This window comes from Mus musculus, chromosome 5, assembly GCF_000001635.26.
Source record: "Mus musculus strain C57BL/6J chromosome 5, GRCm38.p6 C57BL/6J".
Lineage (NCBI taxonomy): Eukaryota > Metazoa > Chordata > Mammalia > Rodentia > Muridae > Mus > Mus musculus.
The window spans coordinates 34800631-34827145 of NC_000071.6; the positions used below are offsets into that span (position 1 = coordinate 34800631).

Here is a 26515-nt window from a genome sequence, read left to right on the forward strand (position 1 = left end):
ACTGGGGTATCAAACCTTTATAGGACCAAAGGCCTCCCCTCCTATTGATGTCAGATAAGGCCCCTTTAGCTCCTTCAGTCCTTCTCCTATCTGCTCCATTGGGGTCCCTGTGCTCAGTCTGATGGTTGGCTGTGAGCCTCTGCATCTGTATTGGTCAGGATCTGGCGATACAGGAGATAGCTGTATCAGGCTCCGGTCAGCAAGCACTTCTTGACATCAGCAGTAGTGTCTCTGGGTTTGGTGTCTGCATGTGGGATGGATCCCCAGGTGGGGCAGTCTCTAGATGGCCTTTCCTTCAGTCTCTGTTCCACTTTTTGTCCCTGTATTTCCTTTAGACAGGAGCAATTCTTGGTTAATATTTTGGAGATGGGTGGGTGGCTCAATCCCTCAACCAGGGGGCCATGCCTAACCTCTGAATATGGTCTCAACAGGTTCTCTTTCTCCTTTGTGGGGTATTTCAGCTAATGCCATCCCTGTGGGGTCCTGGGAGGCTCTTGCTTTCCTGGCATCTGCTGCTGCTGTCAGTGTTATTCCTCCCTCCTTGGAGGGGTGGAAGCTCCTGATGGTGCAGAAATGAGTACTGCAATACTGTCAAGAGTCTCTGTGATAACTGCTGTCAGAGCCAGGGGACAGGTGTATACACACACACACACACACACACAGTGGTTGGTTCTGGATCTTTCCATGATATAGATGCCATTTGAGTAAGGTAATACTTTCCTTTTTTTTTTTTTTTTTTTTTTTTTTTGTATGTATCTGTAGCTGTACAGATGGTTGTGAGCTTCATGTGGTTGTTGGGAATTGAATTTTAGGACTTCTGCTTGCTCTGGTTGGCTGTACTTGCTCCGGTCAACCCTGCTTGCTCAGGCCCAAAGATGTATTTATTATTATTAAAAAAGTACACTGTAGCTGTCTTCAGATGCACCAGAGGCAGACATCAGATCTCATTATGGGTGGCTGTGAGCCACCATGTGGTTGCTGGGATTTGAACTCAGGACCTTTGGAAGAGCAGTCAGTGCTCTTATCCACTGAGCTATCTCTCCGCCCTCCCCCCCATACTTACTAACTACTTCCTTCATGAACCTGTGACATTTAAGAGATCTAGTCATTCTTCTGCCCATGTATCATTGCTGTGCTCTAGAAACAAATAGTGCCACCCTGTCCTACTTATCTTGGTTCTGTGTCAGAGGCAAACAATAATGCTTGCTTCCCTGGGTTTAGATTTTTAAATTTTACATTTGTTTTTTAACTGTAGAAGAGGTGAATTTGGCTCTAACACTTGTTTCTTTTTACAATAGTCCTGTATATATTGAATATGTACTTTATTATGCCCTTATCAATAGTGATGGCTAATCGTATATGATTTTGAACACCTTTTTGTTTTCTAAACCTAATAATTATTGGTTGTTTCTGAAGTCTCAAACAGAAGTGCCATTTCTTACTCGTTAGCTTGCTCAATAGATGGCCTATCTCCTTTGGCAGTTATCGTCCCACATCCTGCTTAATATGGCCAGTGATTCTTGAGTTTGTAAATTCTGTCATCCTGGAGACTCCTTTACTGCTCTCCTCTTTCTGGCTGCTGTCTTCTGTCTAGGTTTGCTTCCCAAAGGGTTGTGCAGGAAGCAGTTGGGATTTGACATCCCTAAAAATTCCTTTGGTATGCAGATCACTTTTTCCTCAGGAGAATTCAATCTTTGTTTTGTAGTACAGAACTGGAAGATCCTGTCCACACCAAGAGGCAGGATCCCCAAGGAGTTAGGTGTGTGGTGTAAAGAGGGACGCCTGTAAGGAGGCTGCAGCGGACAGAGTGTCTGGAGAGATGGGGTTCTAGGTCTTATGTAGTAGTGGAGTCTCCACAGAATGGACCCACAGTAAGAGGACACTTGCACACAGGCTGCCATAGTACTGGGGGTGATATCCTGAGAGATGGAACTAGGATGAAAATTGCCAGAGTCTCACCCTGGTATGGACTGGGGGGGGGGGGGGTGTCGTCCTCACATAAAGTGTTTCTCGGTAAACAGGCTGACATGAAGGAATGGGGAAGGGCTAGAAGGTAGGGCTGAGAGGGTCCACAGGAAAGAGTAACTCTGAGTTTCCCTTTTTACCATTCTTACGTGTGTGTTTATTTCTATTAGCACTTTTATTGGTCTGAATATCATTTGTGGGGTGTGTGGGATGTGTGTGTGTGCACGTGCGCACGCGCTATATCATCATCAGCTAGCCATACAAGATATACAGAGACATACTTACAATCAGTTGCAGCCACCAATGAATGTATCACCAGTGGCCCTGAAACTGACAATGGCAGTTCTACTATGGAATGTGCTATGAAGTCAACAGTTAGTTAGGCTAAGTGTGGAAATAGTGAGTGAATGAGATAAAGGAGGGACATAGGCAAATGAAACAAAGACAAGAGAGACAAGGTTAAATAAATGAAAGGAGAAGGTGGAGGGGTCAGGAAGAACATTATGGGCTTATTCTGGAGATTACTAGGAATATCTTCTCTGTGATTTCTTAGAAAGTGGTATGTGGTATGCTGTCATGCCTATAAAGTTGCAGGCTTCCACTCACAGAGGCACCAGTCTAGGGAGGATGTTTTAGTACAGCAGCACTTCTGCAGAAAAGTCTTAGGCCAGATTATCACTGTATTTGTCTAGTGCTTTTTCCTTATTATTGTCAAGTTTTTTAAAAACTTTATATAGTGTTCTTACTACCTCTGTTCTGGTATACCACGAGTAGCCTATAGACACTGAGACTGACACAGTGAACAAGTTCCTGATGAATGTGTGTGTGTGTATTTCTTATTCATGTGGGTTCTGAGGATGGAACTTAGGCCATCAACCTTGGCTACAAATTCCTTTATCATTTGACCTAGCACACAGCCTTCCTAATGCGATTAATAAGGAAGTAAATATACTGCTAATAAATACTTGGTGACTATTGAAAATTTGGTATTTTTTGCTCCATCTATGAAAAATGTGTCATCTTGTCACAGTTTTTGTCCTATAAGTTTTAGAATTCTGTGAAATGTGTAATAAGCTCCATGGGAGCTTCAGTTTTCATCATCTTGGTTTTGTTTGTTCTCAGGTTCTGTTGAAAGCTTTCATAGCAAATCTGAAGTCAAGCTCTCCCACCGTGCGGCGGACAGCAGCCGGCTCAGCCGTGAGCATCTGCCAACATTCTAGGAGGACACAGTACTTCTACAACTGGCTCCTTAATGTCCTCCTAGGTAAGAGAGAAAGGGCCTGCTGGCCCAGTCTTAGCATCTGCTCAATCTTCTAAACTACACTGACCCTTGCCATCATGATTAGACCATTTGCAGCTGCTGACTGCTAAATGTGAAGTGTGTAGGGGATGTTGCAAGCCCATAAATGGTCTCGGAGACTTTTCAGCTGCGGCTGTGTCTCTAGGACACCCAGCTGGTACACAACCTCATCCACCTTCCTGTCCTTCTGTATCAGAGGCCTGAGGCTATGCTTCAGCACGCTGTGGGTACTCTAGGGAAACTGACATTCCCCTACCCCCTCTCTCCTGTCAAAATCAACATGAACAAGTCTTGCTGGAATGAGCATATGGACATTTGATACAACTCTCTGAATTCCACATGGACATTTGATACAACTCTCTGAATTCCACATACAGTTCCACTCCCTATAAGGTCCTGCCAAGCTAAGGATATATTTTATGCTGCAAGGCTGCTTTTGATCTGAGTGTGCACAGCCTGTGTTTCTCAGTCTCGCTTATGTCACCTTTCCCTTTTACTGCTAGGTTTACAACAGGGCACTCCTGTAGGTCTCCCTTTTTCACCAGCATGTACTGTGGGTCTCTGAGCAGTGGACTGGCTGTTGAGCCCCTTTGGTTGTCTTTGCAGGTCTGCTGGTTCCCATGGAAGAAGAGCACTCCACTCTCCTGATCCTCGGTGTGTTGCTCACATTGAGGTGTCTAGTGCCCTTGCTCCAGCAGCAGGTCAAGGACACAAGTCTAAAAGGCAGCTTTGGGGTGACACGGAAAGAAATGGAAGTCTCTCCTTCTACAGAGCAGCTTGTCCAGGTAAGGGTGAATAGTGATAAGTTCATGTGGGACATGAAAGAAGTAGCATCTTTCCGCAAGTGCTGGGACAGAGGAAGTAGCTGGGAGATGGTGTGTTCCTTTTGCTGCTGAGGAGTCAGGAGATGTGTGTCCACAGATCAGGTATGAGTTGTTTGCTTAAAACAGGGAGCACACATGTTTTCCACAAAGGGCCAGAGTGTATGTGTGTTAAGCTTTGCATTCCAACTATCTTCACTGAACTCCCCCAGTGATGTAGTTTGAGCCACAAATAGCCCATAAATGTGGCCATATTCCAGTGAGACTTCATCCACAGAAGCAGGCACACAATGAAGGTACAGTTTTGTATGCCTGTGACCCCAGTACTTGGGGTGTCAAGAGAAAAGTACAAGTTCTGCAAATGCCTGGCCTATGTAGGAACCCCAAGCTCTCTGTAGCTGTACGATGAGACTAGATCTCAAAAAAGCCAAAATGGGGAGTAGAAAGCCAGATGTGGCTGTGGCTAGCAGTTTGCCAGTCAGGATTTAGGGGCATGCATATGCATACAGGTTGCGTGAGAAGAGCTAAAGCTAAGCCTTAAGGCAGCTTCCTGGGAGGCTTTCGCTCTTCCTTTTTTATTCTACACCAACCTTTAAAAAATAAAATGCATGGTTTTGGTTTTTTTTATTGTACATTGGTGTTTGGCCTGCACATATATCTTTTTGAGGGAGTTGGATCTACTGGAAGTTGATTTACAGACTGTTGTAAACTGCCATGTGGGTGCTGGGTTCCTTTGCAAAAGCAGCTCTTAACTGCTGAGCCATCTCTCTAGCCTGCATTTGTTTATTTTTTGCTTTTATCTTACCAACTAATGCTAGGGTTGGCAAACTTTGCAAAGTAAAAATATAGAGTGCCTGTGAAGCATTGATTTTATATAGTGATTGTATAAGAATGGTTAAAATTGTCCAGGATATAATTATTTATATTGCAAAATTATGTGTTATCTGAAATCAAGGTTTAAACTTGTGGGCTTTTTTCCCCTGGTAAATTTAAAGAAAAAACTAACAAACTCATTCTTTCTATAGTATGGTATAGTATTAAAAACACCAAAAAATTTTGACTGCCATCCTTAACATGTGTGGCTATTTTCCCCCTGGCATTCAGAGCTGTGTTTCTGATGATCGGATGTCCCCACTTGCTTCCATAGCAGTGTCCATTGGGATTATTGTCTTTTCTGTTCATCAGTTTTGGGAAATGAAGATCCTGAGTTTGCTTACTGGTGTTCTAGAGGAAGTGCTCTATGTATTTCCAAGGAGTTACTATAAATGAAAATTAAAAACCATAGGAATTCAGAAAATAGCACAGACAATAATAACCCTACCTATGGAAGTAATAGGTCTTTACAGGGAAAAACTAAGGCACAATTTTGTTGACAAAGACCAGTGAAAACAAAAGTGAAATCTGGGATGCTTATGTATTTATTAATTTTGTTTTTGTTTTTAAGCATTTTAAGATTTATTTATTTTCTGTGTGTGCTCTGTCTGCATGTACACCTCTGTGCCAGAAGAGGGCATCAGATCCCATTGTAGATGGTTGTGAGCCACCATGTGGTTGCTGGAAATTGAACTCAGAACCTCTGGAAGCACCAGGGCAGCCTGGATTGCAGAATGAGACCTTGTCTCAACAAAAGAACTAAAAACTTCCAATTCACTAAACCAGCAAATGCATTCTTTTCTATGACCTGATTAGCGCTTAGCTGATGATGGATGTTGTCTTTGTTGGCAGCTGGGGCTGAGTGACCCATCTCCTTCACCCCCCTGTCATTCCAGCACCTGCTTTCTCTTAACCGCTGAGCCATCTCTCCCGCCCTGGGATGCATTTTAAACATGATGTAAGACCTGTGTTTCTGCTCCTAGGTTTATGAACTGACTTTGCATCATACTCAGCACCAAGACCACAATGTGGTGACAGGGGCACTGGAGCTCCTGCAGCAGCTCTTCCGTACCCCTCCACCTGAACTCCTGCAAGCACTGACCACACCAGGAGGGCTTGGGCAGCTCACTCTGGTTCAAGAAGAGGCCCGGGGCCGAGGCCGCAGCGGGAGCATCGTGGAGCTTTTAGGTGTGTTCTCAGCAAGGTCTTCTAACCATTGTGCATGGAGGCATGTTTCCTTCTGTTGCTTTATGGGGCTGTACTGCGCTGAGCTACCCATGCCGAAATTCCTTGCCCAAGCTTACAATGTAGGCGTCTTGCTGCTTTTGCAAATAAATCTACAGTTTAGAAAGCTAGATGACACAATGAGGCCACACCTTTAAAGCTTGGTCTCCTGCCTTTCTGGCTTGTCACCTCCATTTTGGATGCAGTGAAATAGAAATATTAGGCAGTTTCCAGGACTCTCATGTTTGATTGTCAGGGATGAATAGATTTTTATGTCTTTTTTTGGGAATTTAGTGTTCTTTTTCTACTTGGATCCTGACTTTAGAGAACCCTTTCTATTCCTCATCCTTGAAGATACCTCTTTAACCTGGTCTCGTCTTTTTGATGCTCAAAGAGTTTGATCCATAGACTAGGCATTGGCAGCCTGACCTGTCTGACATGAGCTAGTCTTAGATGGTGGGACAGATAGGAATCTGGGCTTGCCAGCCTTTAGAAGTGACCTGGCATTTAGCAGGCTGTGACAAATTCTGCTGACCCTGACTTATCATGGCTTGCCACAGTATATACATTGAGGAGCCATATTTATTATAGCTACACATTAGAGACAGTCTGCCTGGGAAATACTATTGTGACCTTGTGCGCTTAAAAATTTGCCTGGACTATGAGCAGAAACTGTTTTACTGCTGTCCTTGTTAAAGAATTTTTATTTTTGTGGAAAGTATGTCATACACCCTGGTAACTGTTTCCAATGAAAGCTTATGTCTGGCCTATGCTTGTCCAATAATGTGAGATCTTACAGTTTTAATTTGGCTTTTAAAGAGCAGTTTATATGAGCTTTTTTGACATTCTAGTCATATCTTTAAAACTGTGTATTTGAACATGAGTGTAATTTTCACCTTTAAAGTGTGACACTGTGGTGTTTAAACATGTCCTATGGAAATATGTCCACATTGTCTGTTTTAGGATTTGAGTTAAGCTTTTTGAGGATTTTTGAATTTCTTGCAGATTTTAGCAGCTTGTAATCTTACTTTCTTGTTACTTTCTATGATTTACAGCTGGAGGGGGTTCCTCGTGCAGCCCTGTCCTCTCAAGAAAGCAGAAAGGTGATTATCTCAAAATCTGAGTCTTGTGTTGAGTTGAACTGCTGTTTCTGTGTTTGCATAATGCACTAGATTCTGCTTATATTTCCTCTCAGGAGATGAAGTGTATGGATATTGCTGGAATCTGACATTTTCTGCTGTTTAAAAATTGTTTATATCACATTATGTCTAATGTTCGAGGTCAAAGGTCAGCAAACTCTATAAGGGACCAGAGAACAAATATTTTAAACATGCAGGCTATAGACTCTTTTTTTGTTTTGTTTTTTGTTTTTTTGGATTTTTGAGACAGGGTTTCTCTGTGTAGCCCTGGCCGTCCTGGAACTCACTCTGTAGACCAGGCTGGCATCGAACTCAGAAATCCACCTGCCTCTGCCTCCCAAGTGCTGGGATTAAAGGCGTGCTCCACCACCACCCAGCCATGCTATAGACTCTTGCAGCTGTTTCCCTGGCTTGTGACTGCTGAAGAACAATGGTATAGAAACTGCTGTGTCTAGCTGTTTTCCACTAAAATCTTAAAGATGCAGCTGGGCTCAGCATCACTTTAGAGAGTGCACCACTATACTTTAGAAAAGTAACTTCTGTTTTTTGCTTGTTTCTTTTTAAACATTTATTTATTTGTTTTATTTATGTGAGTACACTGTCGCTGTCTTCGGACACCAGAAGAGGGCATGCGATTCCCATTACAGATGGTTGTGATTCCCATGTGGTTGCTGGGAATTGAACTCAGGACCTCTGGAAGAGCAGCCAGTGCTCTCTCCAACCTAACTTCTCTTCTTGATGAATTTTATTATTAGGCATATTAAATAGTTTATTTTGTTTGGTTCTTCATTTTGTTCATGCCTAGTTATCAGTTTTCAGACATATTTAACTTCTTGCATATGTGTTTTCTGACCTATTTTTATTCCAGAGTTTCTGATATGACCTGATAGTTTTATATACTTGGTCACTTTGCAGCAGCTGAAATTTCATTTTATATTATGAATTTCTGTGGAAAAGAATTGCTGTCATCTTTATTTTTAAAATCTTAAAAGATGAGTTTGTTTTCTTTGTCATAATTTGAGCATTTAAAACTTAAAGCTCAGTATTATTTGCTATGTTAAGTGAGGGTTTGTGTGTTTTTCCTTTTTTTAAGTTTTGAGACGGGGCCTTACTGTGTAGTGTGAGCTGGCCTTGAACTCAGTATCTCTTCCTGTACTTCCCACTTGCTAGGATGACAGTACACCTCACTTTTGAGTAAGTTCTTCCCAGGAAAAACATTGTAGTTGCCATTGAATTAAGAGAACATTTACTTGAAGAATTTGGGAGCTAGATGTTACCCGGAGGCTGAGACAGAAGTCTTTTGGGCAACTGGGAAGACCTTGCCTCTTAAAGAGAAAGCCGAATGTTTGATCCATTGCTGTAAGAAATACTGATTTTAGAAAGCATTGCCAATGTTTAAAGGAGAGTAGAATTCTAAGAAATATTACTCTCTATTCTTGATCTAGGAGAGATCACTGGGCACTTGGTAAAATCACTTTGATAATTTACTCCACAGTCACTTTGTCCAGAGATGGGGACAAAGGTGATGTTATTGAGATAAGTTCTCATCTTTACTATTTCCTGAATCTCCTGATGATTTTTTATTTAGACTGGTGATTTTAAAACTTTTTTTGTTATAATGAAGATTCTGTTTTTTTCAAGTGTTGTGTTGGCTAGTTTTTGTCAACTTGATACAAGGTAGAGTCATTTTGGAAGTAGGAACCTTAGTTGAAAAAAATGTCCTCATTAGAAAGGTCTGTGGACAAACCTGTTATGCATTTTCTTGATTGATGATATAGAAAGGCCCGGCTTAAACTCTGGGCACTGCCACCCTTGGGCTGTTGGTTCTGGGTTCTATAAGAAAGCCAACTGAGCAAGCCAGTAAGCAGCATTCTCCAAGGTCTCTGCTTCAGTTCCTGCCTCCAGGTCCCTTCCCCAATTCCCCTCAGTTTTTTCCCAAGTTACTTTTGGTCTTGGAGTTTTATCACAGCTATAGAAGCCCTAACTAAGACAAGTGTAATCTGCCAGATATAAGATAGATAAAAACAGAGTTGTGGAGCACATAGACCTCAGCAAAGGTCAAAGGGGGCCAGGAGTCTCTTCTCTGTTGGCAGCCCCTCTCCTTTTTCCATCTTCATGGGATCTGCCCTGGGGGAACTTTTCCCAGATCATAATCAGCCACTGACTTGGAGAGTAGAAACTGCTTCATTAAAATTCAAATTCACTGTTCTTGAGTTTTATTTGATTATTTTAAACCACATGTTTTGTTAATAAAAGGTTCTGTTTGTATTTATGTCTAGTTGCTGTGTTGATTTTTGCATAGATTTGTGTTCTCTTTGCTAATTAGCTTGTGCCTTTAATGTTATATCATGTAATTTCATGGAAAGTATCACAGCTCTTATTACTTGAAGAACAGTAACATGAGAAGCTAACAGCTAGATAGTATCTGGTTTAGTTTTCCCGTGTATGAGAATATACCTGAAGTGAATAACTTCAAGGGAAAGATTTACTTTGGCCACTGTTTCAGAGGTCTTGGTCTGTCACAGCAGGGCAGATTTGTTCGAGCAGCAACCAGAAGGCAGGTTGTTATACCTGTGTTGGTGTGCTTCCTCTAAGTTTTTTATTTCAACATGAGAACAATGCTACCCACACCAAGCACCAGTCTTCCCTTTTAGTTAACCCTCTCTGAAAATTCCCTAAGTATATCTTCTTTCAATCAAGCTGACAAGTTCAAAGTGTAACTTGATGTCAATTAATGTTTATATATAATGTAACTGTAAAGATATTAAATCTGATTTTTCTTCCTAATATAACTATATAAGCTATAAGGTATATTTCTAAAATTCTACTAGGAAATATTTTGTCTTTTCAGATTTTTAGCTACTGTGTAGACTAAAAAGATAATAAAATGAAAGTGACTTATTTATATGTTGGAGTTTGACATACAACTTCGTATTTGCCATGGATATTCCATTAGAACATGGATATCCCAAGGCCTGACTGATAGAATTGGACCTTTTCAGTCATAAGCTACTCATTCATTTATTAACTGGTAGTAAATTATTTAACTACAACAGTAATCTAAATCAATAAAAAGTTATTATGTGGTATAGTTCAATAGTAATTACTTCTGCCTCTTAATTGGTTTTACAGTATTCTAAAAGTTACTCTTTTATCCATCCTTTAACATTGTAGTAATATTTAATTTATGATGGATAAATTGTACTATGGTAAATTAAATATGCCTGTGATTTTCAATTCAGAATATATGCTTATTTGATTTTTGTCTTTTGAGATAGAGCCATTATATAGCTTTGGTTTGGACTAAAACTCACTGTGTAGATGGGGCTGACCTCACGCTCATAGAAACTGGCATGCTTTCTATCTCCTGAGTGTTGGGAGTAAAAGTGTGCACCATCATGCCTGACTATTTATTCAAGCTAAAAAAACCCAACATTATTTTTAGCAAAACTAAAAAGGAATATTGCTGTATTATTTACTAGGCAAAGTGCTCTTAGGAGAGGAAGAAGCCTTGGAAGATGACTCGGAGTCCAGGTCAGATGTCAGCAGCTCAGCCTTTGCAGGTACTCGGTGGCAGCCATGAGCTGCCAGTGTCAGCCTCTAGTTATTATCCGCCATCTCGTGCTCCTTTCAGCACCTCAGCCTGCACACAGCATTGCGAGCAGCTTTTATAATTCAGCTGCTTTTATAATGTTCACTCTAAATGTGTTTGGCTATGTGCTTTTCTTGTTTTAGGCTATTCAAATATTGATTTATTATCCTTGAGCATATCCTTTTGGAGTGGATGATAGATGGAGTTGTCTCCTGAATTAAATGGTCTATGATCAGGACAGTGGGTTGAAGAACTGTCTGGGTAATTTAACTTGAAAGGATATATTTTTGCTCACAAGTGGTTACATAAGATTCTTTGTGTTTTCTATAAAACACAGGTATTATTTTAAGACACTAATAAATAGATAAAATGCAAACAGCTTTAGTTATGTTTGCTGTTAGGTAAATAAAGATAAGACAAAGATCCTTGGGGAGGAAACCTGAATAATGTCAATGGATTTTCCCTGCTTACAAGATAAACAAGTCACAGGACAGAAATTTTGGGCTGCCTAGACTAGTGTAAAACTCAAGTGCCTCTGACCCAGTTTCCTTCATCACAAGCCACTGCTCATACCTTGTTCATGGTTTTGAAGTGATTTTGTTTTTATATTTAATGTTTTGTTTTATAAGACAAACCATCCTGTCAGCATTCTGAAAGCTCGCTTTTATTGGTATAATCTCAGTGTTCCCAACCATCAGAACCTTTCATTCCCTGCAATGTAAATCAACCCCCCCCTTTTTTTTGCAAGTTCTTCCAAACGTCTAAGGATGAATAAATGTTACATACTGGATTTTACTATTATAGAATGGCACTGAAGTGACTTTGATCTCACATAGTGTTTGTAAGAGGGAATTTCAAAATTAAACTAGGAAAAGATGGAGTGTGTTTATCCTAGAGGAGGTTAGGATTGGAGTGGAGATGAACAACACGACTTGGAAGAAAGCAAGCTGATCCTAAAGGGTACTGCGCTCACTAGTGTTCTGTTGTTGCCTATGTAGAGTTTCTGGAAGTCTGCTTGTCCCTGCCCCAGCTGCTTGTCCCTGCCCCAGCTGCTTCTCAGCAACACACATTCTATGTGTGGCTTTAGAGATGCAGTAAGAGCTTCAGCTTGAAAATATTCACAGCCATGAAGAATTCACTTGTTCACCCAGCTGAACTGTGCTCCTTGACTTTTTCTTCACTATGCTCCAAGCTGTTTAATAGTTAGAACATTCAATACAGTGAACTTTTTGTCATTTTGCACAGTTGGATTCCTTAGCTACAGTTTCCTCTGGCCATTTGACAACTGAGTTTCTCTGTGTCTCTAGCCTCTGTGAAGAGTGAGATTGGTGGAGAGCTCGCTGCTTCTTCAGGTGTTTCCACTCCTGGTTCTGTTGGTCACGACATCATCACTGAGCAGCCTAGATCCCAGCACACACTTCAAGCAGACTCTGTGGATTTGTCCGGCTGTGACCTGACCAGTGCTGCTACTGATGGGGATGAGGAGGACATCTTGAGCCACAGCTCCAGCCAGTTCAGTGCTGTCCCATCCGACCCTGCCATGGACCTGAATGATGGGACCCAGGCCTCCTCACCCATCAGTGACAGTTCTCAGACCACCACTGAAGGACCTGATTCAGCTGTGACTCCTTCGGACAGTTCTGAAATTGTGAGTGGGCAGAGGGTGCCCTGGTTCTTTTGTCTTCTGAGCTTATTCTTGGATGCCCACACTTGGACCCTCCTGCTCATTTTTTCTGTGTTACTACACATAATAGTAAGAGGCCCCCAGCTCAGATGGTTAACAGAGAGCCTTGTTGGATGTCTTCACTGTAGAAATTGCCTAGTATCATTTGTATTGAGCCATGGAGATTAAAGTGAGGTTACTTATATGCACCTTGTACACATGATATATTTTTAATACCTGATTAGGCCTGTTTAAATAACTACTTTCAATTTTTCAAGGAGCTTGTTATTGAAAGTATCTGTGGTCTTAATGTGGGTGGTGATATTAGTACTCTGTATTATTTTTAGCACTTTTTGACCTCTCAATGTACTTATACCACATTCCATTTTAAAGTAGGATGTGCATATTTCTATCCCTGTGATGTCTGAGTTCATAGACAGGAATCACCTTAAAGATTATATAATCAGAAAGTTTGGTGCAAGTGTGTGCTGAATTGTGGGGTATTTTTTGTTTGTTTGTTTGTGTGTTTTGTTTTTTTAAACTTGCTTGTCACTTTGTTTTTTTGTTTTATATTTCTGAAACAGGGTCCTAGCCCAGGCTGACCTTAAATTTGAGATCTGCCTGCTTAAGCTTTGGACTCTTGTGAATGTGGGCATGAACCACACTTGGCCTGCATTCTAAATAGTCATTTTCTTCTCCTCTTCCTCTTTCTCTTCTTAGTGTAGTAAAATAGCAAAATTATCTCATAGATCATTCCTACAGTTAAGTGGTATATTAATCACCACCATACACCTCCATTAAGTCTTCATCTTCTGAAACCTGACCTTCTGTAAAGGCTGTGCCCTCCTGGAAGCCAGTGGTCTGTTTTTTATAGTACAAGTTTAAGGACTGTAGGTCCTTCATGCAGTATGTTTATCATGAAGTATTATCCTTCTATGGCTGACTTACTTAACATAATGCCTCCATGTAGCATGTGTGAGAATTTTCATTTTTTAAGGGATGATTAATATTCCATTGCATGGATAGAACTACATTTTGATTATTGTCTCATCTGTTAGAAAACATGTGGGTTACTCTCACATCTTGACAATTATGGATAATGTCACAATTATGAATAATAGGTCTACTAAGTATTTCAAAGACTCTGTTTTCAATTCTTTTGGCTATACACCTAAAAGTAGAATAGTTTCTACATCCAGCTTTAAGTAATGTAATTAAATGCTTAGCTACTATAGAATATGCATATATCTTGATATATATGTACTATAGAATATAATAGTCTATATAGAATATACATATATTACATAATATATAACCTATATATATTCTATATAGAGCCTATACATAGGTCTTTTTGAGACAGGGTTTCTTTGTATAATAGCCCTGAGTGTCCTCTACCTACTTTGTAGACCAGGCTGGTTGAACTCAAAGAGATCCACCTGCATCTCCCTCCCAAATACTGGGATTAAAGGGGTGAGCTATCACACCCAGCCTAGAATATTAAAAAAAAAAAAAAAAAAAAAAAAAGCTGGTCTTTGTGACCACACACTTTTGTAATCCCAGCTCTGGGAAGGTAGAAACACCCAAATGGGTGAGCTCCAGGTTCACTGAGAGACCTTGACTCAAAAATACCATAAAGAACAACTGAGGAAAACACCTGACATTGACCTCTCACCTCCACACCCATGCTTACAAATATGCATATACCCACTGTTTGCTTGTGTTACCACTCCACCTCAAACCTCCTCCCTCCACCCCCCATACACATTCCACATACACAGTCTTAGTTCGGATTTTATTGTTGTGAAGAGACACCATGACAAAGCCAACTCTTTTTGTTTGTTTGTTTGTTTGTTTGTTGTTGTTTTGTTTTGTTTTTGTTTTTCGAGGCAAGGTTTCTCTGTATAGCCCTGGCTGTCCTGGAACTCACTTTGTAGACCAGGCTGGCCTCGAACTCAGAAATCCGCCTGCCTCTGCCTCCCAAGTGCTGGGATTAAAGGCGTGCCTGGCTACAACAAAGGCAACTCTTAAGAAGGAAACATAGGGCTGGAGAGATGGCTCAGCAGTTAAGAGCACTGACTGCTCTTCCAGAGATCCTGAGTTCAAATCCCAGCAACCACATGGTTGCTCACAACCATCTGTAATGAGATCTGACACCCTCTTCTTGGGTGTCTGAAGACAGCTACAGTGTTCTTTAAAAAAAAAAAAAAAAAAAAAAAAAAAAAGGAAACATAATTGGGGCTGGCTTACAGTTTCAGAGGTTCAGTCTATTATCATCATGGCAGGAAGCAAGGCACCATGCAGAGCAAGTGGTGTCTCTTAAGTTCTGGGCTACCTTGATCTACAATTGAGTTCCAGGACACCCATTGGTACACAGATAAACCCTGTGCCTGTGTCAAACCAAACCAAACCAAACCAACCAAACAAAAGAGGTTGTTAGGTCACATACACGTTAAAGATGTCCTAAGAGGTTTTAACTATAGGCTGCAGTTCTATCTTTGAGTTCTCACTGGGTTTACTTTGCTGTTCTTTCCAGCAACTTTTTTACCACAGAATCTGTCTGGGCATGGGAAGTATATATAAATTTAATGCAGATAACCTATTGTTAGACTTATCTGGAAGCCTTGTCTTTTTTTCTAACTTATTGTACAGTTTGTTCAGGAAGACAAGGTTTTAAAAATATTAACTCATTGAGAATTGCATGCTTGTATTTTGAGGTTTACCCCTCATCTTTCTGACTAACTACTCCCAGATCTACTTTCCACTTCTCTTTCCAACCTTATGTCTTTTTTTTTCAATTTTTTTATTAGCTATTTTCTTCATTTACATTTCAAATACTATCCCGAAAGTCCCCTATACCCTCCCCCCACCCAGCTCCCCTACCCACCCACTCCCACTTCTTGACCCTGGCGTTCCCCTGTACTGGGGCATATAACGTTTGTAAGACCAAGTGGCCTCTCTTCCCAATGATGGCCGACTAGGCCATCTTCTGCTACATATGCAGCTAGAGACACGAGCTCTGGGGTACTGACTAGTTCATATTGTTGTTCCACCTATAGGGTTGCAGACCCTTTCAGCTTCTTGGGTACTTTCTCTAACTCCTCCATTGGGAGCCTTGTGTTCCATCTTATAGCTGACTGTGAGCATCCACTTCTGTATTTGCCAGGTACTGGCATAGCCTCACAAGAGACAGCCATATCTGGGTCCTTTCAGCAAAATCTTGCTGGCGTATGCAATAGTATCTGAGTTTGGTGGCTGATTATGGAATGGATCCCTGGGTGGGGTAGTCTCTGGATGGTCCATTCTTTTGTCTTAGCTTCAAACTTTGTCTCTGTACTTTTGTAATATCAAAAATGTTTACAAACAGAAATTTCTTTACGTTTTCTAGAGCTATAAAAGGTTGGTATGACCTTCTCCTGGGGGAGACAAACAAATATCTGATTACCACAGATAGGATACCAGTGACAGACCAAAGTAATGATTCCACCTAAGTCTAGTTTGACAAGCCAGTTAGTTTATTTAACACTACTTCAAAGGAACACAAGCCACGGCTACCCACCAGGGCATGCGCAACTTATAAACATCTATACCATTGAAGAGTATGTTTATCCCAGCGATCATTAACCACTTATATATCCTTAGGAAGGAGCAGGGTTCCACAAGCCTATCCCCAGAATGTTACTTCCTATCTAGTGCAGGCCTTGTCCAGGTGGCATCCCACAGCAAAGCTTTTCTTGCCATAGTAGTGAAGAGCTCTTGCTTGTTGCTTTTAACACATGCATTTACCTGTGGCCACTGACTAGGTAATTGCCCTTTGCATTCTGTATGTGTTACTGATGCAACATGGTCTTTGCATTCTGCGTGCTCAGCTCTGTTGGTGGCTTTTCCTTCATGTTGAAGGGCTTTCCCCTGACAGTCCCCCTTTATCTGTACAGGTGTTAGATGGTGCCGATAGCCAGTATTTAGGCATGCAGATAGGACAGCCACAGGAGGACGATGAGGAGGGAGCTGCAGGTGTTCTTTCTGGTGAAGTCTCAGATGTTTTCAGAAACTCTTCTCTGGGTAAGCTCTTATATGATGGAAATGTTTTTAGCCTTAGACATCTTTATCTTTTCTTGTTTGTTTGTTTGTTTTTGTTTGTCCAGACGGAGTTTCTCTTTGCAGCATTAGCTGTCCTGGAACTTACTCTATAGACCAAGCTGGTCTCAAACTTGGAAGATCTTTATGCCTCTGTCATCCAAATGCTGGGATTAAAGGCATGAACCACCACTAGCCAGCGAGACTTTTTTATCTTTATTTCAAAAAGAAACCTTTTGGTATCATTATTTTTTAAATTGAAAATGGCATTAATTTTCATTTCAATTCAAAATGAAAATGGCAATTTAGGTATAATCAGACTGATTTAAATTGGTACTTGTATATTATCTCTATATAAATATATACATATTTTGATTGGACTTGTCACTTATTTATGATTTCTATTTTTAAAGCCCTTCAACAGGCACACTTGTTGGAAAGAATGGGCCATAGCAGGCAGCCTTCCGACAGCAGTATAGATAAGTATGTAACAAGAGATGAGGTTGCTGAAGCCAGTGATCCAGAAAGCAAGGTGAGCTTCATAGGAAGGAACAGCTTGTGTGTGAGGGGTTGGAATTGTTCTGGCTTTTGCCAATTCCATTTGTTCCTAGCCCATCTCTGGCTTATTTCTTTCCCCTAGAAACACTGGACACTCCCAGGCCTTGTCTGTTTATGCCTCACCAGGGATACCCAAACTCTTAACAGTTGCATTAGTTCTGCCTCCAGAGACTCCTCCCTACACAGATGCACCCTGTGCTGAGCTCCACCCTGCCTCATTTGAGGCTTGTGCAGAGCTTTGCAGCAGTTCTTGTTTTTGCTCACTCAACTGATTAAAACACCTCTCTCTTTCTCTGTTTGCTTTACAAGCATATTACATATAAATTTACAGTTAACTTAAATTCCTTAAGGTCAGGAATATGTTTTGTCATTTAATTGTATCATCAAAATTACTTCCTTTGAGAGTGCTCTAGGTTCTTTTATATCCTTTCGACCTTTTTTTTTTTCAGACAGGGTCTCACTATATAGACCTGGCTGGACTAGAACTCATAGTTTTCAGTAGACAATTGTGCCTTGCCAATGTGAACAGCCTTTCCTGAATGCTATGTTTTAGCACCTTCCTGTCTAGTGAACCTTCTCCATACTAAGCTTGTCTCTTGCTGCATCCTACGGCCCTGTGTTTTAGGGTTCCAGTTACGTTCTGTTTGAGATCAGCTATGGGGGTGGCCAAGCATAGGCATCTCTGTGTCTAGCACCCTGATGTGGATTACTTTCGTGACTGAACTAGTGAATCAAATGTTTACTTCTCTGTTCTAGCCTTGCCGAATCAAAGGTGACATAGGACAGCCTAATGATGATGATTCTGCTCCTCTGGTACATTGTGTCCGTCTTTTATCTGCTTCCTTTTTGTTAACTGGTGAAAAGAAAGGTAAGCATAGCAGAGTAGGTACAGAGTTGAGGGGACACTTACAGGTTCAGGAGTCAGTTTGTTGGTCTGTTGGTGTCTGGTTATTGGGGTCGTTTACTTTCCATTTCTGCTGTCAGAGGGAGGGAATGAGAGGGTGAGTTTTGTTCCTTGGAAAAGGCTAAAGGGGCCTGGGTGGTTCCTTTGCAGCACTGGTTCCAGACAGAGACGTGAGAGTCAGTGTGAAGGCCCTGGCCCTCAGCTGCATTGGTGCGGCTGTGGCCCTTCATCCAGAGTCGTTCTTCAGCAGACTGTACAAAGTACCTCTTAATACCACGGAAAGTACTGGTATGTTACAATTCACTTTTTTTCACCAGCTAATTTGTACTTAAGCTATCTCACAGTCTTGCCTTCTTTTGTCTTAGAGTAGTGTTTCTAGGTAGCTTATATGTTTCAGCTGTGTTAGAACTCTCCAGGTGTGCATATGGTCATGTTCTTAGTCCCATGACTCCCCTATGTGTAGTTACATACAAATGACTACATAAGTCATAAAGTAGAAATCTGGAAATGTGAAAGTTATTTATACACATACTTATTTCTTCTTAAATCATAAGCTGCATTGTTAAATTGCTCTGGGCCACATCCATATTAAATTGCTCTGGGCCACATCCATGTTCAGGCTAAGCCTGGTCAGGACAGCACCGTGACACTGGGTCTGCTTTTGGACATAGTTGTTCTGGAGTAGAAAGTATCTGCCACCTTCTTTCTTTCTTTGAGTGATAAGGCAAATCTGTGTTATTGAGTTTAAAGATAACAAATATATAATAGATTGATTGTTTCTGATCTTTATTTTCAAAAGAAATGTCAGAAGCTTGATTTTATTTTTTAATTTTTTTTTTTTTATTTTTGGCTTTTCGAGACAGGGTTTCTCTGTGTAGCCCTGGCTGTCCTGGAACTCACTTTGTAGACCAGGCTGGCCTTGAACTCAGAAATCCACCTGCCTCTGCCTCCCGAGTGCTGGGATTAAAGGCGTGCGCCACCACGCCTGGCTTTTTTTTTAATCTGACAACCTGGAATCACAATTTAGAAATCCTGACGTATTGAGATAATTTCAACGTGAGAACTCTAGAAACTAAATCCCAAACATCTTTTACTACTTAGGAAATTATAGTCAGGTCCTTTGCAAATGTTCCCTTAAGCTTGCTTCATTTGTATATAAATTTGATGATGGAAGAAGGTACAGCTGGGCCATTTATGTCCGCAGAGGAACAGTATGTTTCTGACATCTTGAACTACATCGATCATGGAGACCCACAGGTCCGAGGAGCTACTGCCATTCTCTGTGGGACCCTTGTCTACTCCATCCTCAGTAGGTCCCGTCTCCGTGTTGGTGACTGGCTGGGCAACATCAGAACCCTGACAGGTAACGGGACAGTTTGCTCTGGTGTCTTTTCTGGATACTCTGCCCATGTTCATGTTTCTATAGAGATATTTCTTGCTCATTTTTCTGGTTAGGAAATACATTTTCTCTGGTGGACTGCATTCCTTTACTGCAGAAAACGTTGAAGGATGAATCTTCTGTTACTTGCAAGTTGGCTTGTACAGCTGTGAGGGTGAGTACAATGCTTTACATAAACTGTTCCTTGCCTTAGTGAGCTTACCATTGATACAGTTAAATTTGGAGCTTAATAGGTCACATTTCCGTAAGTTGTAAACAGTTCTTTTCCGAAATTTACCACTCAGCCTTTGAAAAAACGTTGCCATCATATTAAAATTCATTAAAACTTTTAATTCTTGGACTCCTTATTTGAAACGTTCTTTTCTCTAAAGATAGTGTTTAGAAATATACCTTTGCTATTTTGAAATATAAAGTTTGTTGAATAATTACAATTACTGTTTTAAGATACTAGAATGTTGAGCTGCAATGAAATTATGGGTGTTATTTAACTGGGCCTTTACTAAAAGAGCCTTGATTCCTCAAGTGACAGTAAGGTGAAACATTTCCTATTAGCTGCATCATAAGTCACAATTGGGCATTCAGTAGCAGAAAATTTAACTAGAGAAAATCAAAACAAAAACAGTGATTAAGTCTCAGGAAGGGACTATCATTCTTTTTAGAAATGTAATGGCCTCAAAGTAGTGTTTTTCTAGATCTAATTTTTTAAAAAGATTTTATTTTTTTAATGGTGTATATGTGTGTGTGTGTGTGTGTGTGTGTCAGAGTATGTCAGAGTGTGAGTTTCTATCTGTGAGGGTAATAGCAACAGATGCCAGAAGAGGGCACTGGATCCCCTAAAACTGGAATTCTAGGTGACTATGAGCCACCTGATGTGGATGCTGGGAACCAAACTCGGGTCCTTCAGAAGAGCAGTAAGTAGGCACTTTTGACCAGTGAGCCATCTTTCCAGCCCCCAGCACCATTGGGTTTTTTTGCTTTTTTTTTTTTTTTTTTTTTTTAAGTTAAGTTTTAGTTAGTTGTGTCTTTTGAGCAATGAAGGCATGCTGATAGCACAGGTGCTATGCTGATAGATATAAGTGTGTTATCCTTGTATAGGATAACTACAGGATAATTAATGCCTTTAAGCTCTGAGGCTGAAGGTCCTATAGCAATATAAGATCCACCTTGATTCCTTCCTTGTCCATCAAGAAAGTTGAGTCACATCTAAGATACTCTTTGATATGGGTCTCTTCTCCTTATGCTGGACCTGAGACTTCTTTTCACATGTGGCAGGACTATGTTGTGTCATCTTCCTCTAAACCAGTGGTTAGTGTTCCTGAGATTGAGGCTCAAGAGTCAAGGCAAGTAATCAGAGGCAGAAAGAAACAAAATATAATGGGCACATTTACTTTTAAACTCAAGCATAATAAGATAAAGATGTATCTTGAGTACTTCTGGGAACCTGTATTGCTTCTTGTTGCTGCTTAAAGATAGACTAGAACAAACAGGTGCATGCATAAGAGTGCTGTTCAAAGACGCGGTGCGGTGTCTGACCTGATGCCTTCTGTGGTGGGATGGGCTTTCAGCACTGTGTCCTGAGTCTTTGCAGCAGCAGCTACAGTGACTTGGGATTACAACTGCTTATTGATATGCTGCCTCTGAAGAACAGCTCCTACTGGCTGGTGAGGACCGAACTGCTGGACACTCTGGCAGAGATTGACTTCAGGTAAGGGAGCCAAGTTACAATTCAGAAGTTCAAATTAAAAATTGAAAGTCCTGAGGTCTCTGCAGTTGGCATGGCTGTCATGTGTACTGTCTGTTCAGCTCATCTCCAGTTTAGTTAGAGAACATGTGATAGTCACAGTACTTTTTATTGAACTCTGAACTTGGAGATTTTGCTATTTTAAATGAGATAAGTTTTTCTGGTTGTCCTGTTTTTCTAGATGGTAGGAGTAAAAAAAAAAATCAGTTATATTATTTTTAATTTTGTCCAAACCTGTCTGTCTGTATTAGGCATATGGGTTTGTGCACATGAGTGCAAGTGCCTGAGAAGACCAGAGGCGTCATAGCCCCTGGGGCAAAGTAAGATGGTTTAAGCCTCTTAACATGTCTGCCGAGACTACACTCCAGGTCCCTGGAAGACCTGAACGCATTTTTAAATGCTGAGCTAGCTTTCTAGCCCCACTGAGTTGTTTGTTTTGAGAAACCTTGTTTCAGACTTTTAAAATAGGCTATCAACTCTGCTTGGTTTTTTTTTGTTGTTGTTGTTTTTTTTTTTAATGTACCTTTATTCTGATTTAAGGGAGATAGCCGAATAGTATTTTGTTGCAGTTTAAAAAAATAACTTGAGGACTGGGGAGATGGGTGGTGGCCACACAAGCAGAGCTTGAGTTTGATAGCAGCACCTACGTGAAAGCAGGTGTGGTGGTAACCATAGTGCTGGAGAAGTGGAGGCAGCTGGCTCCATGGGCCTTGCTGGTCAGCCACTTTGCCTAGCATAGTAGGGAGAGTCCCTGTCTCAAAGAAAAAGGTGGCTTTTCGCCAGCATGGTGCTGAAAGTGAAGTAGAGAACTCTTGCCCCTCCCAAAACTGAAGTCAAAGTGAAGACAGGGAAAGTTTAAAAGGCAGTGTGGAAGGTGCCCTAACATCAGCCACCTTCCCCTTGGGCAGTCCACATACCCTCATCAGAACACTCCTAGGAGAAATGAAGCTTGACAGTGCCACCATAATCTAGTCTGTCCCCTAACCAGTCAGTCATGAAGAAGCTAGAAGACAAGTATGTTGATTGTGGTTGCCAAGACCAACAAGCACAGGATCAAACAGGCTATAAACAGCTCTGGGACACTGATGTGGTCTGATGGAGAGAAGACAGCATGGTTGACTACTTCCTGATTATGATGCTTTGGGTGCTGCAAGTAAAATTGAGATTATCTAAACTGAGTCCAGCTGGAAAATTCTAAATACACATTTTTTTAACCATTAAATGCCCCCACTCCAAAACAAAAACAAAAAAATTCCAAAATTTAGCATATTAGATCTTTCATTTCCTTAGAGCAAGTTTTAGTTAGCAGTTCTTTTAACAGTCCCTTTTAGAAGGGCAATGTTCCTTTTTTTATTCACTTTTTTTGTGTGTGTGTGGTTATTGTTGTTTGCTTGATTTTGTTTTTGTTTTGTTTTTCCTCTATGTCTGTGTTTGTACCATATGCATGTAGTGCCCATGGAATCTAGAAAAAGGAAGTTGCAAGCCTTGGAACTGGAGTTATAGAGTTGTAAGCTTCTGTAGCTTCTGGGAATTGAACCCTGCTCCTCTGGAAGAGCAGCCTATGCTCTTAACCATGGAGTCATCTCTCCAGCCTGTTTGATTGATTGTTAAAGCCACTGTAGACCTTGTGGGTTATTGTGTCTCATCTTCAGACGATCTCTGAAAGAAGGATTATTCTGTTGTTGCAATTAGGACTGTGGAACAGGGCACACAGCTGGTCACTTGGGTGGGAGTTTCAGTGTGCTGTCCTCTCTGTATTTAAGCTCACTCATGGAACACTTACTCATGAAGTAGTAGGTTTGTATTTTGATGAAAAACGGTTTATCCAGTCTTACTTGTTTAGTCAAGAATTTGTAGAAGACAAATTGCCTCAGCTGCCTCTGAGAGACTGTTTTCATGTTGAGCTGAGAGCTACAGGCCAGCACTGTGTCTGCTAAGTGAATGACATCTCTGTTGAATGTGCTCTTTTGTTAGGCTCGTGAGTTTTTTGGAGGCAAAAGCAGAAAGTTTACACCGAGGGGCTCATCATTATACAGGGGTAAGCAGTTCATTTTGTGAGACTGTGGGCCCCTATCTTCTGGAAACATTCTGAGCAGGGTCTCCCTGGTGGTATGAATCCTGCTGAAAGCCTGTGTTGTGCTATATCTTCAACACTTTATGTCATGAAACTTGTCAGTATGTGGCATGGATTTGAAATAAGTCACCCTGAGTTCTTCCTGACTAGCTTTCCAAAGTGCCTTCCTTAACTAACTAGATATAGCAGCCCATGACTTTAATTCCAGCACTTGGGAGAGAGAGGCAGGCAGATCTTGGTGAGTTCAGCACTAGCCAACCTTATCTAATTAGTGAGTTTCAAATAGCCAAAGCCACATAATGAGACTGTATTTCAAAAAATCCAAATTCCCCCAAATAAAAAACCAAGAAAAACAACATTATAGAAATTAAAATATTTTTATTTTCTGTCTCTAAAGTTTCTAAAACTACAAGAACGAGTACTCAATAATGTGGTCATTTATTTGCTTGGAGATGAAGACCCCAGGGTTCGACATGTTGCTGCAACATCATTAACAAGGTGTTTTATCAGTATTTATTTCTTTACTCTTTGGTTGAAATATATAGTAAGAGAATGGGAGAGGCAAAAGGAATCCCATTTAATTATTTTAAAAACTTACTAAAGTGATAATTTGAAAAAACAAATCACTATCCTTTTATTATAAAACTAATGTGCTTTCATTGTCAAATTTGTAGTTTAGAGATCAGCACTAAGAATGAAAGAGAGTTCTGCTTCTTTCTACCTCCTGGATGTAATTGCTGTGCACAGCTCTGATGGCTGTCATGGGCATAGGTTGGGTTAGCATCTGGGAAAAGGTGTAGTGACGGGTGAATTTCACATACCTCCTGAGTAGATCAGTTTTCCTGTCACGGCAGGCTTGTCCCAAAGCTGTTTTACAAGTGTGACCAAGGACAAGCTGATCCAGTTGTGGCTGTAGCGAGGGATCAGAGCAGTGTCTACCTGAAGCTCCTCATGCATGAGACCCAGCCACCATCACACTTTTCTGTCAGCACCATCACCAGGTACGCTGCCCCCAGCACCTTGCTTTGTTCATTAACAGGATATTTATCTGAGACACCATGGTTTGCCACAGCCCCCTGTGACAGTTTAAGTCCCTTCTCAGTCACATAACGGTGATGTCCTCAGTCTTGCAATGAGTTCTTTAAGGTCTTCATCTGATAATTGTATTTTTGCTTGTGAATGTCACATGCCATCTGAAAACCAGTCCATGGAAAAGTTTCACTCTTTTAGTGAATTTAGCTAATGAGTGGGTGGGCTGATGCCAAGGGTCAGACGGCTGTGTGTAGTCTTGATTCTCAGGCCTATATTGCTAGCACATGGGCAGGGTCTGTTGGCCACGTAACCTCTTCTACCTGGCCAGTAGAATGGCAGAGCAAAAGATCACAGTGAATGTACTGGGTTCGTTGGAAATCTAGTTTGTAAGGAAGATTGCAGTAAGAGTAGTAAAACATGCCCTTGGGACACTTGTCTTTTAAATTCTTAAGACTGGATATACAGGATACCTTTCTTTTTTTGATGATTTGAAACAACAAAAACACAACTCAACCAAAAGACTTCCAAGCTCACCTGGTAATTTGTTTTTTGGTTTTTTTTTTCCCTGAATTGGGAACTCAACTCATCAAATTTTAAAGTCATTACTCCTAAATGACTCTCATCTTTTCTCATGGAAAAAACAACTTTAAAAAAAAAAAAAATCAACCACCAGCAGCACACGGTAATGAGTGTGTAGGGGCATCTAGTGAAGGAGAAGTCAGGCCTTTTTTTTTTTTTTAATGATGAAAAACTTATTCCAGTCTTTTTGGAAAGACCTTTTGCATGCTAAGCAAGCGCTCTGCTGCTGAGCCAGACCCAGCCTCATTCCCAGCCTCTGGTTTACTCTAAAGTCAATGCTGCTTTCCTTTCTTCTGGACCTTAATCATACACGTTTAAATGTCATTTGATCATGAAAAATATATGCTTTTAGAGCCTCTGCATTTTTCTTACTAGAATCTATAGAGGCTATAGCTTACTGCCAAGTATAACAGATGTCACCATGGAAAACAATCTCTCAAGAGTTGTTGCCGCAGTTTCTCATGAACTCATTACGTCAACAACACGGGCACTCACAGTAAGTTTTCTCGCTTGGGCTTAAGATAATTGCCTTGCACGTCTTTTACAATGGGAAGGACCTGTGTGAGGCCTCTCTCTCTTGAGGTGCTTTATAAAAAAGTGTAGTTCTTTCAACAGATTCCAAAGTAGCACATACTCATTGTAATATTATCCAATCTAAATTGTAAATTTATCCAACCTAGAAAGTCATCAAATAAAAGTTCTAAAATGGGCTGGATGATACTGGCTCGTGCCTTTAATCTTAGCACTTGGGAGGCAGACGCAGGTAGAAAAAAACCTAATATATAAGAATCCAATAATGGTTATATTCCAATTACAATAAAATGCTAAATAACATATAGTAATATGTTAGACACGTGTTGATGTGTTGCTTTGGAGAAACTTAATGATATAGAGACATGTAACCTAAGTTTTAATGTTGAATGGCAGAGATAGAATAAAAATGTCTTGGAAATGTAGTTTGATTCTAGGTTAAAAAAGTAATATTCATATGTGTACAGACAGTCTTTACAAACTCAGAGAAAGGACAAGCAAAAAATTGCTAGGATGATTTTTAGGGTTGTGACTAACTTTCATTTTCTTACATACAGTTTTCAAGTATTCATAAATTTTCTAAAATAATCACATGTAACTTTTAAAATCAGAAATAGAATATTATGCAGAATTATTGTGTAATGGTTCCTCAAAAGACCTTTATTTGTACAATGGAAGAAATACTTGGACATTGTTGAGAGTCACACAGTTGAGATTTCAGCTGTCTTCTAAATGCCTTTCAAATTTAAATTTGTTCAAGATAGGAGATTCATTTCAATTGTGATCTGCACATGTCAAAGCATGGGTCTGATCTGGAGGTTTATTTTAATCATTTTGAGCTGAGGTCTTGAGGGAGGAAGAGAGAACCTTCTAGGGAGACTTTGAGTCTCCCTGGGGAACTAGAGTTCCTAGCAGAAGCTGCTAGCTGCCTATCTGTCAGCTGTAACAGTGTTTTACTGACAGTTGTGTCCAGCTCTTTTGTTTAAAGTATGCAGTGTCTAGTGGTAGGATGACTACCCTGTAATTGCTTACTGGTCTCAGTT

At 40.6% G+C, this 26515-nt stretch overlaps 1 protein-coding gene across 3 annotated transcripts in view; it reads left to right on the forward strand.

Annotated features, from left to right (window-relative positions):
• Htt (huntingtin) overlaps nucleotides 1–26515 on the forward strand; it is a 150814-nt gene that overhangs the window by 38910 nt on the left and 85389 nt on the right. For all 3 annotated transcript variants that reach the window (XR_376798.3, XM_006503744.3, NM_010414.3), the window contains 17 exons: nucleotides 3088–3229; nucleotides 3872–4050; nucleotides 5943–6147; nucleotides 7239–7286; nucleotides 10805–10885; nucleotides 12222–12562; nucleotides 16513–16639; nucleotides 17068–17186; nucleotides 17969–18080; nucleotides 18267–18404; nucleotides 19321–19479; nucleotides 19572–19669; nucleotides 21081–21220; nucleotides 23231–23294; nucleotides 23728–23828; nucleotides 24185–24331; nucleotides 25317–25437. Coding sequence is in view for 2 of the 3 variants with exons in the window: in XM_006503744.3 (XP_006503807.1) it covers nucleotides 3088–3229; nucleotides 3872–4050; nucleotides 5943–6147; nucleotides 7239–7286; nucleotides 10805–10885; nucleotides 12222–12562; nucleotides 16513–16639; nucleotides 17068–17186; nucleotides 17969–18080; nucleotides 18267–18404; nucleotides 19321–19479; nucleotides 19572–19669; nucleotides 21081–21220; nucleotides 23231–23294; nucleotides 23728–23828; nucleotides 24185–24331; nucleotides 25317–25437 (2322 nt within the window). In the remaining variant the exon portion in view is untranslated. The remainder of the gene's footprint in view (nucleotides 1–3087; nucleotides 3230–3871; nucleotides 4051–5942; nucleotides 6148–7238; nucleotides 7287–10804; nucleotides 10886–12221; nucleotides 12563–16512; nucleotides 16640–17067; nucleotides 17187–17968; nucleotides 18081–18266; nucleotides 18405–19320; nucleotides 19480–19571; nucleotides 19670–21080; nucleotides 21221–23230; nucleotides 23295–23727; nucleotides 23829–24184; nucleotides 24332–25316; nucleotides 25438–26515) is intronic.